Below are 13,496 nucleotides of genomic sequence, written 5' to 3'. Positions count from 1 at the left end.
ACTCTAGGAGGTCCTCACACACACACACCTCGCTGCAGATGTGTGGATGCCTAACATGCACATGTTTACAGAATAAGACATAAAAGTTCTCTGTGGTACATAAAAAAACCCTGAGCATTTCTATCTTTAGAAATCTACCAGCAGCACAAATTATAACCTAACTCAAAATTTTCTTACATGTACAATTCTGACATCATAACCAATCACCATAGTAACAAACACAAAGTGAAAAAGCACAATTGGCCTGAGTCAGCAAGGTACTTTTCTATTTTCCAAGCCTTTTTTTTTCGAGTACCAAGCACGCGCTGGAGATAAACCCGCAGCTTCTGCCATGCTGCCTCATGATGGAGTCACATGCTAAATGCAGTGGCTCTCTCCTTTGCTGTGCACCTGCAGCAAGGATGAAAATTACATAATCGCTGCTTTCATTCAGCCTCAGCAACCTTGAGGGAAGCTCTGCATGTTCACAACAAATAAGACATATAGATATAGATACAGTGTAAAGAGTGTTGTAAAAGCATTCGGAGCCCTTAAACTTTTTCTTTTGCAACAAACACAAACTTCACATTACGTTTTTTGAGATTTTATGTGTCACTAGTTGATAATTATGATGTGAAAAGAAAGTGTTTGGTTTCTAACACGCATGCAAATAACAATCTGAAAAAGATAGCAAGCTTTTGTATTCAGTTCTCTTCACTATGTAACTTTGGAATAAATTAAAGTGTAATTAATTGCTTTAAGAAGATACCTAATTGCAAACAGAGTCAACCTGAGTGCATTCGGATCTGATTATGAATGTTCTGCTTCTAAATCAACTTCTCAAGCTCTGAAACATCAACAGACACTATATCAAAATAAATCTAGCAAGGCATTTTGGTACAAACATTGTGGAGTCGGAAAAATTTAGGTAAACGCTACAAATTAGTTTTAAGATGAAACAACTTTGCCAATAACCGAAAAGTACCTGCAGTAAATAAATATACTGCGTTAACTTCATTCAGGAATTACCTCCAAAGACAGCACAGTCTGACTTATGGGGACGGGCTGGTTATTGCCAAGAAAACCGACTGAACAGGAAATCAAGCAGAGCCTTCATCTTGAACTGTCAGGGAAGATAGACTGGAAAAAGGAGGAGCTGACTTCAGCTGTTTCGTGACACAAAAGAGGGATGCCTCCATTCAGACAGACGGAACCTTATTCTGACAGATCGCGAGACAGAAGCAGTAATCCAGCTGCTGACAGCGACATCAGACTGTGACTTTGTGTTCTGAAAGAAAGACAATAAGAAGGCCGGACGTTAAAGTGGGAAAAGGTTGCCAAAAATTGCTCAGATTGAATATGCGTCTGTGCCGGAAATCTGCTTGGCTGGCAGATATGCCAACGTTGCCTATTCAGGAGGCACAAATTGCCGTGGAGGCCAGAAATAGCTCGAGCCAGGTAAGCATGAATGATGTAAGCAGAACAGAAAGAGGGCTCTCTGCCAAGCCTCGTAGTCTGCAGCAGCCAGCGTTTATGAATGAATGACTCTCAGGGTCTTTTAATGACATCTGGGAGTGACTCAGAGCAGGGACAGTCAGTGGGTGGAACTGTCGGGACAGGCTGAGGTGGAGCACCATCTATTAAGCAACCGGATGTATCACGACTTAAAAAAAAAAAAAAGCCTTTAAATTTTGTTTTAGCTTTTATAAAGATTGCTGCAAGCTCAATTGATCTTTACAGCTTGTGTACATACAGATTGTTTCTGTATCAGTCATGTAGGTTTGCTGGATCAATAGTTGTTATCACATGCAAGTTGATATTGTTTTCAGATTTTATCCTCTGTACTAACGGAGGATAGGAAATCTAACATTTACATTTGTTAGATGTAAATGTGAGCTTAATATGAGAAAGAGCAATTCAAACGCACTACAGTAACTCGAAGCACTATTTTTAGAGAGGCAAGCCCATTTGTTCACCTTTTTTAGCTTGCTACTGGAAAGCAAGGAAATGAATTTCATTTGCCCTAGGTCAAACTCATTCTTGTTCACTGAAATGGCTTTTTACTGGGACTTAAAGTACCCAGCCACCGCTGTTATTTCCACCTGATCTTCTCCTTTTAGGACAATCCATGATAAAAAGGTAGACTGAAAATTGTTTTTAAAAAAAAGAAAAACAAGGGCAAAATCTTGCCTTAGCAACCCCAGTCTTCACTGTGAGGTTGTCAACTCTGGAATGATTTATTTACAGACCAAGACAGAGACAGCAGAAGGCCGATGTCTGCAACCGTTGTCAATGTATACCATGGGCAAAATCACTAAGTTTTAGGTACTCAATAAAAAACCTATAATTTCTTTGGGAATTCTTTTGTTTTGCACCCGCAGAGTTTTGTTTGCCTTCATGTAAGAGAAATATATACAATTTTCAAACTTTTTGGGTCAATTTTTTTCTTTTTTGGTATCGCAGAAAATGCCTTTTGTTTATTACATAGTCTATCCTCAGAAACACTTGCTGTATTTAGATAAGTTTAACTCTGCCAAACTCTGATTTTGAGTAAAATGTTACTTGATTACTTTAAAAATAAAATTATTGGCTTCTTCAAAAAACAAAACATTTCTCTTAAATGAGTTATACTTTGTGTACCTAACACTTTCCTTAACAAGATAAAGGTAAATAGAAAATAAAAGTGTGCGTCTGCATCAGCTTCGTTTACTGTCTACAGTCACGGACCTCACATAATTCTTCCAAGGGCAGCAAATGGCCCCCGTGCCACATGTTGGATGAAGAGTTTATGATTATTAATAACGGGTGACTAACTCTTATCACAATTACGTTTTTTCATTATAACAGTCAAAGCATTATAATTTATCGTATAGAAGTATCTCTACAGTTATGATACCATAAGAATTACTACTGACTCGAAACATATCTACAAATAGAGATGGGGATTTGCTGAAGGCTATTTTAAACTAAAATATATATCTTCTTGACTCTTTATATTTGTTCTCTTGCCACTTGTCTCAGCGTTTGTTGCTGATTCAGCTCTTAGTCTGATTTTTTTTTTTTTTTTTTTTTTAATTCTCTGAAACGTGCTAGAGAATACTGTGGGAGAGAATCTCCCATTTTAGGTCTTTCTCCGCCCTTTCACTAGTCCTAAACGTGGACTCCGTCACGTTACCTCGCCAGCTATGCTTATTCATCCGACTAATAAGAGGCTACAGTGACAGCATCAAGTGCATTTTGGGCGTGTGGTGGGAGGAGGTGACGCATGGCATTTTAGGGGAAGACGCGGAGTGGTCCTGAAGGGGTGGGCGTCGGGGGTTGCCACAGACTTGCACCTCCTGCCGCCAGTATTTCCCTCGGTACGGCAGAGCGGCACAGGGGAGAGGTGAGCGGCAAGGGAGCGGTGCGCGCGGTGAGGTAGCGGCAGGGGAGCGGTGCAGCAGGGGCTTTTCCTCGTCCTCCTCCTCCTCCTGCCCACGCATGAATGAGTGGATGAAACACACACTTACACATACACGCGCGCGCGCGCACTGTCCGCAACAGAGCTAACTAACAGCACCCGGAAAGGAAACAGCCGCTCGCACGATGTTACTAGCTCATAATTGTACCATTCTTCAAAATGCCATTTAAAAAAATATAAAAAATAATAAATAAATACATTTTTGGTCCCAACAATGAATGAAAACAAAACGCACCATTCAATAAAATATTCAGTCAAAAGTCTCCTACCATCAAAAACGCGTTAGGAGCTGCTATGTTTTCTAAATGACCATTCAGCAAAGAGCCTCCTGTGCTCGGACAACACTTTTTCCAGGCAGCTGACAGTCAGCACTGTCGGGGACTACTGCTGCAGTTAAACCGTGAGCAGGTAACACTTCAGTAACATCACACACACGCACGGTTTATTTCACTCGTTTCCTTCCTTACCTCCCACACACAGCAGTGACATCTCTGAAAGCGGCGTGAGCGTCCCCGGCTGTCCTTTACTTAGTGCTCCGCGGCTTGTTTAGTCAGTCCTCTTTATAGAGTCTTGGCCACAGGAAAAACTCAAAGCGACAGAAACCCGTTACCCTGACCGGCAACGGCAGTAACAAACTGACACCATCTCAGAGAGACTCGTCTGTCCTTCTGCGGGACTGTTGCTCCTTTGAAGACCGGACAGGACAGACAGGAGTAGATTCCTCGCCCCCCCTCTGCTTCCTCCTCTGCATTGCCTCAGCTCTCCGCCGCTGCTCCTCCTGCGCGCACAGCCATCTTGTTTCAGCAGCATCCACCGGGCTCCGGCGCGAGGACAACTCCCCCGTGCCTCACCGCCCTGACGTCACGGTTGATGAGGAGCAGGCGGAGAGGGGGTTCGCTCCTCCAGAGGGCTGCAGGGATGCACGGAGGACGGGATGGGACTGTATAACATCATCGTGATGGGAGGGCGATGCAGTCTGCACTGTAAAACCTGGCGGGTTGATTCAGCTTAAAAGATGAACGGTCAACCTCTCTGTCAAAAATCAGTGGTGTGTCAGTTCACCATTACTACTAACTAGCTCTAAGTTCACTTCACGGTAAAACTCAACTAATTTACAGTGCTGTGTAAAATGATATTTACCCTTAACAGGTTCCTTTTACTCTAACATTTCTGATCATCAAAAAAATCAAAGATGCTCAGACTAAATACATGTAGTCTTTAAATGATGATCTCCTACCTTAATAGGATAAAAGTTATCAAAAACTTTATGTGAGAAAGTAACTGCGGCCAAAAAGGCATAAATTATCTGAAAATATTTTTTGTTCAGCTTCACTGGCCACACCCAGACCTGTTAGATACGAATGTTAAATAGAAAAAGTGTTACATAAACGTAAGAAATTTAAGAACAGTCAAGAAACAATATTAGGATGGAAGGAGCTTGTCATTTCTAAAACTCCAGTGAACCAGAGTGACTAGAACCACTATTATCCATAGATGGAGAAAACATGGAACATAAGTGTCTGGCCTATTCAAATTATTCCAAGAGAGCACTGATGACTCATGAATAAGCTAATAAAACCCAGAAATGCATCTAAAGCACTACAGGCATCACTTGCTTGATGTGCATGAGTCAACAAAAAGAAGGAGATTAGGCAAAAATGTCATCAGCAGGAAGTTTCCAAGGCCACAAGCAAAAAAAAAAACAAAAAACACTTGTCTAATATTTGCCCAGGATCATCTTGAGAATCCCAAATTATGGGAAAAAATATTCTGTGGAAACAATAAACAAAATAAACACTTTTCAAAAAGTGGAACTTTTTGAAAAGTGTACAACTGATTGCATTTCCTGTAAATTATCACAGCATTCAAGAAGAGGAATATCATACTGACTGTCAAACATGGTGGGACTGTGGTGACTTTGATTCTTCAGCTAACTGAATCCTAAATCCACCCAAGTGGAAACAGAAAACCAGAAACAAACTCTGCTGACTGATGAGGACTTTATTTTATCATGTTGAATTAGTGAAAATCAAGAAACAAACTCTGAAAATCCCAGAATGTTATTTAAAATCAATCAGAAATGATTTTGAAACATGGTGTGGAGGGCAACTTGGTCAGCACTTAGACTGAAGGGACTGAAACACAGACGAATCAAACATTTTATTCCACTCACCAGCCTGACTGACCTCTAAGGTCAACATAAGATGAATTACTAGTATTGTTAAAACTATTTATTCAAATTTTTTCTCAACAAATCTATTATTAGCTTTTCAGACTGAAAGAAAATAAAAATGTTGAAACAACAGACAAGTAAAACACAGTTTTACAGTGCAGAATGTGGTGACAAAATATACTCATTCACACTTTTCAAACATTTCCTTTCATTCACAAAAGTCTGGGGTATGTGTAGGAGAACCGGATCACAACTGTCTGTATTTATTTTGCTCACTGTCCAAGCCCATTTTCTTACGTCTCATTTAGTTTCTAACATGGAAACTCTGCTACCCAACATTACATGAAAATTTGTAACCTGATTGCACTTTGAAAATCTTGAACTGCATGTCAATGATTCACAATTTGTGATTGATTTTTGGGGCTGCATGGTGGCACTATTGCCTTGCTTTGAGACCTTCCGAGGTCCAATTCCATTGGGAATAACTTCCAAAAAATATGGTTGATTTTATTAACTGGTTTCTCTAAAATTGTCCTCAGATATGAGTGTGCATGGTTATATTTCCTTGCAATCTGTCCATGGTGTATCCCACCCAACGGCCACTAGAGAGTGGCACCATCTGCTTGTGACCTTACAAGCATGTGCGAGTGGACGATGGATTGTTGAATTACTTTTACTCTTGTTTGACTGTTTTGTATCAAAATCCTTTTCAGTGATCTACCTTTGTTTCTTTCACTGAAGCAGATATTTTGGTGTTAAAGAACTCAATGGTAAAGCAATTACAGCAGAAAGAAAAAGTAATATCCCACAGTCAGGAAAAGCTTGTCTGGTCGGGGAAATCCTTTGACTCAGCACATTGGGGACTTCTTTGTGTCTGTGTTACCAAACAGAGAGTTTCTGACTTAACACTGAGATGTGTTACTGAGGAATAGCCATCATGCTAAAATCCAACTGGATCTCAGTCTGCCAAACAATAGATAGAGAAAGATGGTGCAAATGAAAGTAAAATGACAAATCCTCTATTGTTTTAAACTGTATACAAACGCTGAATTGGGACAGACACTGAGAACATCTTAGACATGAAACATTTATTAATAAAGCCATGAAATCTTGACATCAAAAAACAACTTTGGCACACAGTGTTAAATGTAGAAAAACACCCAGAAATGATTAAACTGCAATATTTAAACTTACCTCTCCTGGGGCTGCCACCTTATCGTGGTGGAGGGGTTTGAGTGTCCCAATGATCCTAGGAGCTATGCTGTCTGGGGCTTCATGTCCCTGGTAGGGTCACCCAAGGCAGACAGGTCCTAGGTGAGGAACCAGACAAAGCGCAGCCTGAAGACCCCTATGATGAATATAAACATTGGACTCGGTTTTCCCTCGCCCGGACGCGGGTCACCGGGGCCCCCCTCTGGAGCCAGGCCTGGAGGTGGGGCACGATGGCGAGCGCCTGGTGGCCGGGCTTGCACCCACGGAGCCCGGCCGGGCTCAGCCCGAAGAGAAGACGTGGGTCCCCCTTCCAACGGGCTCACCACCTGTAGGAGGGGCCAAAGGGGTCGGGTGCATTGTGTTACGGGCGGCAGCCGAAGGAGGGGACCCTGGCGGTCTGACCCCCGGCTTCAGAAGCTGGCTCTTGGGACGTGGAATGTCACCTCTCTGGTGGGGAAGGAACCGGAGCTAGTGTGCGAGGCTGAGAGGTTCCGGCTAGAAATAGTCGGCCTCACCTCGACGCATGGCTCTGGTTCTGGAACCAGTCTCCTTGAGAGACATTGTAAAATAGAAAAGAAGGAAAGAGTCAGGAGTATGTGGGTTGACCTGAATCAGTATAAGGAGATAGGAAACATATTCAGCAATATCTTCCCAATTACATGTTTTCCTGGTGTCATTTAACCAATAGATGGAATGTTTTGGGTCATTGCCTTGTTTCATATTGACATGTTTCTCAAACACCTTCACAAAGAAAATTATGGTGGTGGTGATGGTTAGCTGACCAGGCCATGTCACAGCAAAGTCTCCCAAAAATTTGACAATTCCAAGATAAAATTGATTTTTAGTTGTTTCACTGAAATTCTATATAACATAATTCTATATTTTATGTCAACTTTGGTCTCAACTGTCAAAGAAATGAATGTCACTGAGTACTCTCAGGTCATCTTTATCATCTCGACATAGATTTAACTAAATATCCATGGACTATTTAGTTAAATATACATCATGGATTAACCAGCAATCCAAACATAATGTTTTCATGGACTGATACATTTGCCGCTCTGTACAGCGGACAATTGTTAGAAATTTCTTTGTACAAGTGCACAAAATAACGCAGCGATTCAGTTGATTTTAGTCTCAGTCCGTAAACCAGGTCAACTGGTGGCCAAAAGGTGTAATTGCACCCACATTTCTGTGAATTGTCAAAGAAATCCCATAGCTAGCTTAAATATACGTAATAATATATAGACCTTAGTTTCGAGAAACATAAAGCTTTTCATATTGCATCCAATTATTATTTTTTTAACTGCATTTTGGCTTTACACGTTTAGGTTTTATTTATGATTCATCGTCTGCCTAGTCATCAGTAAATATATTTTAGAAAGGATCAAATTTATTTTTCCAATTTTACTGGAAAAAATGTTTTTGGAAGCATTTTTAATCAGTGTTAAAAATCTTTAAAAATATTTTCTGAATTAGGAGTTGTGATTCAGACAACAAATTGCAGTACCTGAAATAATCGCCAGGGGGAATAAAAGGCCAGCTTGAGCGTGTGGACCACTGCAATTACAGAAAGAGATGAAGTTTGTTGTTTACGCCTACAGCAGGTTGAAGATGGCCGCTGGAGACAACAGCGGCAGGCTTCCTTGCCTTAGTTTCTCCGGCCCGGGCCCTTTGGGGAATAGCCAGCCCAGCAACAGCGTTTTCTCAATGCCAGCATCCAACGGGGGAGCGGTCGGTGCAGCCGGGGGAGCACAAGGAACTGCGAGGCGACCCAACCCGCAGCTGGGGCCTGGCGGGGCAGACGGCAGCGGCATTTCAAGCGGAGCTCCGCCGACTGCGCAGAACCCTCTGCAGCCGCCCGCTGCGGCAGGTGCTGCTTCTGCGGCAGCGGGAGCCATGGCCTCCCCGGCGTCCAATATGGTAAGCAGCGCAGCGTCGAATGCCTCCCCGGCCACCGCACCGAGCGCCACCCCAGCTGCAGCGTCCGTGCTGGTGTACAGAGAGCCGGTGTACAACTGGCAGGCGACAAAGAGTACCGTCAAGGAGAGGTTTGCGTTTCTCTTCAACAACGAGGTGCTGAGTGACGTTCATTTCTTGGTTGGCAAAGGCATGGGTGTTCAGAGAATACCAGCTCACAGGTAAGAGGATTTGCTTCAGCAGAAACAAACGGCTTGAAAAGACCGAGCTGACCCCTCCTCCTGTTGTTGTTGCTGCTGTGGCGTGTCAGGTTTGTCCTGGCAGTGGGCAGCGCAGTGTTTGATGCCATGTTCAACGGTGGCATGGCGACCACTTCCACGGAAATCGAACTTCCTGATGTGGAACCAGCTGCTTTTTTGGCCCTGTTAAAGTAAGGACGTTTTTTATTATTATTTTAAAAAAAATATGTTTAAATCTATGTTTTACTGCCAATTGCAACAATGTCTTCTGTTTCAGGTTTCTGTATTCTGATGAAGTCCAGATTGGGCCTGAGACTGTGATGACTACTCTGTATACAGCCAAAAAGTATGCGGTTCCTGCCCTGGAGGCTCACTGTGTGGAGTTCCTGAAGAAAAACCTCAGAGCAGACAATGCTTTCATGCTCCTTACACAGGTCGGCTTCCTTACCTCAAGAGTCAGAATCTGCAGCTCCAGAGGAGTAATATTTGTTGAAACCCGTAGTTTGAGTGTGGATTTAAAACTCCTTGCATCAAAAACTTTAATGATGCTCTTTCAGAAATAATACAGATGTGACAGAAAAGTCATTTATTCCCTTCAACTTTCATTCATCTGTTCATCTGTCTGTTGGTCTATCAATGTATTTTTGTCCATTTGTTTGTAAGTCCCTTTGTCCAGCGTATCCCTTTATCCATCCACAAATGACAATTTCATTGTGATCTTCTGTATTTACAATTAAAAATTTGCTGAGAAATTTGAAGAATTTGACTGAGTTTGGGAATAGTATTAAGTTCTTTAATATGCATTTGTCAAAATAAGTGTCCAAGTTAAAACGTACAAATAAGACGGCAGATAAAACAGAGCGCTTGTAGGCCTCATTTAAGTTTTGGCAATTGTATGTTAACACACATATGTAGAATTAAAGTTTTTTTGTTTTCCTTTTTTTTATTTTTGTTGTACGTTTTTATTGCTTAAAATTGAAGCGTAAACTCTGGTGCATTCACTACACTGATGTTGCCTGAAAAATCAGATGATGTTTTAAAAGTCTGATGATGTATCACGTTGTTTCAGGCTCGCTTGTTTGATGAGCCACAACTTGCCAGCCTGTGTTTGGAGAACATCGACAAGAACACCGGAGATGCTCTTGCTGCCGAGGGGTTCACAGACATAGATCTGGGTAAAGACTTGCTTTAAATTTTATTATTGCTCCATGTCGCATTTAGTTGTTAGTGTTGTTTTATAAACGCCACGTTTGTCTCCTTCAGATACTTTGGTGGCGGTGTTGGAGAGGGACACTTTAGGAGTGAGAGAGGTGCGTTTGTTTGGCGCTGCCGTTCGCTGGGCTGAGGCGGAGGCTCGCAGGCAGCAGCTGCAGCCCACTCCCGAGAACATGCGCAAAGTCCTGGGGAAATCCCTCACGCTCATCCGCTTCCCTCTCATGACCATAGAGGAGTTTGCAGCAGGTTAAGAAGGGCACAGCTGGAACACCCATTCACCGCATCCGTTTTACTTTCAGATCGCTGCTCTGACGTTGAAGCCTGTTTTTGGTTCTTGTCGCTATCCCCCAGGTCCTGCTCAGTCTAATATTCTAACCGACAGAGAGGTGGTGAGTCTCTTCCTCCACTTCACAGTGAACCCAAAGCCTCGTGTAGATTTCATCGACCGTCCTCGCTGCTGCCTCCGCGGGAAGGAGTGCAGCATCACCCGTTTTGGCCAGGTGGAGAGCCGCTGGGGCTACAGCGGGACGAGCGACCGCATAAGGTGTGTTGAGATCAGGCCTTCCTTTACCTTTCATTGTGTAAAGGACTTTATCTAACAGATTGCCAGGGCTGTAGGCTGGTTGAGACAAATGTCTTGCTTATAAACCAATAACAATAAAACATTTCAGCATAAAATGCGATCATTTAGTTTTGCATTTTTGAAGCTCATATATTATTAGTGTCTGAATATATCTATCTAAAACTTTAAGATCTAAGAAGCTATTTTTTAATTATGTCCACCTCACTTTGTTTTGCAGGTTTTCTGTTAACAGAAGGATTTTTGTGGTTGGATTTGGACTTTATGGCTCCATACACGGACCTACAGACTACCAAGTCAACATACAGGTACTGGCCCAGTATTTACAGTGTCTTTTAAAAATATTCATGCCTCTCGCCTTGAGATTTGTTCATTTTGTCATATTAAAACTACAAATCTGTGTATATATTTTACACCTGGAACCCCCCTAAAAAAAAATCCCTGGTTACCTTTCAATAAAATCCAGTGCAACAGATTGCCTTCAAAAATTCACATCGTTTGTAAATGGTCAACCTGCGTGTAATTTAGTCTTTGAGTTGTTCTGTGAATAACTTGGAGGTTTTTGATGGTGTTGGAGAACAAATATAATAAAAACCAAGGATCTGTAAAAGAACTGATGCTCTAGTGGAGGTACGACTTCCAGTAGGACAATAACCCTAAAACATAAATTGGTTTAGCTCAGAGGCTGTTATTGTTAGAATGACCTAGTCAAAGTAAAGTCCTCCAATTGAGAATTTATAGAACTTAAATTGACTAAAAAAATGTTGCTGTTCAGATATGCTCCATCCAGTCTGACTGACTGGGCTATTTTAGGATGATGAACACATTTCAGTCTGTGTACTCTGACAGTGTAAACGTGTTGATTCCTCAACACTTATGCACTCTGTTGTTGGTCTGTCGCATAAAATGCCCCCAAATACCTAGAGTTTTGTAACAGAATGTGAAAAGGTTTATGTGATATAAATAATTTGATAAGGCACTGTACTTGAATGAGGCAAATCTTTGCATATTTTTAGTGGTCTTATGCGATCTTGGGTATTTGTGCTCCGTTGTAGATAATCCACACAGACAGCAACACAGTGCTGGGGCAGAATGACACAGGCTTCAGCTGTGACGGGTCAGCAAACACCTTCAGAGTCATGTTCAAAGAACCAGTCGAGATTCTACCCAACGTCAACTACACTGCCTGTGCCACACTGAAGGTCAGCAAGAAGAGAGACGGGCAGAAATGATGAATATGGGAAAGAACCCACAGATTTGGAAGCGTTTACTCATCTTGCTCTGTGTGTGTGTCTGACAGGGTCCAGACTCTCACTACGGGACCAAGGGAATGCGAAAGGTAACACATGAGTCGTCCTCCACCGGCACAAAGACCTGTTTCACCTTCTGCTACGCGGCGGGCAACAACAACGGCACTTCAGTAGAAGACGGACAGATCCCAGAGGTCATCTTCTACACATAGTCACCTCAGACGTCCCAGCAATCTTCCATCAAATGTGACAACCCGACACCAGCGCAAGGCCACACCTCAGCAGCCATACTGGGGACTAATCTGTCAGACTTCGGTCTGTTCCCTCCTCATAGGGTGACTGCTAGCTGCACGGGAGGACAAATGGCTGGTAGACGACGTGGGGTTGTTACGTGAGGCGAAGTCGGTCGTCTGACGTGCTGCCACCCCCCTTAGTGCTCTAGATTTACAAACCAGCTCCGAGAAGGATTGAGAGATGATAGGGAGGGGGTCTCTCAGATTATTCACAGTATCTTTGTCACTGCTTCGGGTTGACAGCATAAAGCTTGACACTGAATTTTTTCTTAAGCTGTAGGATTCTCCTCCTTCTGCTCCACCGCTTTAGCGCAAAGGAGACTCAACTGTACGAATGTACAGTTTATCAGATTTGCCAAGATAAAAGTCCTTGTAGCGTTTTGTACAGAGTCGACTCTGCATCAACTGTAACTTCCGCACACTGATGGACCTCATAGGCTTTCATGAAAACTTGTCAAATTTGAACCAAACTTCGTAATAATGTCAAGAGTATGACTAAGGTGAGCGTTTTTCTGTTTTTTACTTAACAGTACAATCTGTGATATCTTGTGTCTTTGCTTGGTAGTTGCCTATACCCGGTATACATTGCACTTCTCGGCCTTGCCTTCGTTTATTTTTGTTGCTCTATGGATGCACACTAACTCTTCTTCAGATTTTTTTTTTAAGCTTTATTTTAAAAGTTGTGGGTGGAAGAGATTTTTTTTTCTCTTGGTGCTGAAGTTGATGGGTTGTATATTAAAGTGGCATTTATTAACATTATATATGTAACTTGAAATAAATGGCAATTAAATGAGGAAAAAACGATGTGTAGCTCTTTTTTATAACGGCTTATTGAAATAGGACGGGATTAAATATTAGCATGTACAATCAGTTAGATAGAAATACCAAAATTAGAGAATGAATTAGAATTCACTTTTTTTTTTTTTTTTTACTTAAAATTGTGACTAAAGTTTACTCCCCAAAAACACTGGCTTCGTTAGTAAGCATCTCTATCTCACTTGGGGGGGATTTTCCATTAGGAAGACCTATTTGGGTCTAAACTTTAACTTCCTGGCTGATGCCTTTTTAGATGTTGCGTTAACATTTCTTCATCCATTTGTATTTTTTTTTTCAGCAAATCAACCTCGCTACATTTTGTAGTTTACAGTTGTGATTAAGCTTTCTGCCTTGTTCCT

General features: G+C 42.0%; 2 protein-coding genes across 2 annotated transcripts in view; one reads left to right on the top strand and one right to left on the bottom strand.

Annotated features, from left to right (window-relative positions):
* The window catches only part of LOC106951441 (protein unc-13 homolog A-like), a 37,206-nt gene extending 32,823 nt beyond the window's left edge, over nucleotides 1–4,383 (bottom strand). Inside the window, exon 1 of the mRNA XM_015038988.1 lies at nucleotides 3,907–4,383. Within this exon, the coding sequence (XP_014894474.1) occupies nucleotides 3,907–3,928 (22 nt within the window). The 5' untranslated portion in view covers nucleotides 3,929–4,383. The remainder of the gene's footprint in view (nucleotides 1–3,906) is intronic.
* Nucleotides 4,384–8,354: 3,971 nt separating this feature from the next.
* On the top strand, nucleotides 8,355–13,122 carry LOC106951440 (BTB/POZ domain-containing protein 2-like). The gene is made up of 9 exons (XM_015038985.1): nucleotides 8,355–8,965; nucleotides 9,055–9,174; nucleotides 9,261–9,417; nucleotides 10,053–10,158; nucleotides 10,247–10,444; nucleotides 10,550–10,742; nucleotides 10,999–11,086; nucleotides 11,834–11,980; nucleotides 12,079–13,122. The coding sequence occupies exons 1-9, from the start codon at nucleotides 8,403–8,405 to the stop codon at nucleotides 12,238–12,240; spliced, it is 1,734 nt and encodes a 577-aa protein (XP_014894471.1). The 5' UTR covers nucleotides 8,355–8,402; the 3' UTR covers nucleotides 12,241–13,122.
* Nucleotides 13,123–13,496: the final 374 nt, after the last annotated feature.

The sequence above is a fragment of the Poecilia latipinna genome, unplaced genomic scaffold (genome assembly GCF_001443285.1).
Source record: "Poecilia latipinna isolate Pla-1442-1.1 unplaced genomic scaffold, P_latipinna-1.0 Scaffold459, whole genome shotgun sequence".
Lineage (NCBI taxonomy): Eukaryota > Metazoa > Chordata > Actinopteri > Cyprinodontiformes > Poeciliidae > Poecilia > Poecilia latipinna.
Note: the sequence above shows the minus strand (reverse complement) of the source record. Positions and strands in the feature narration are given on the sequence as shown.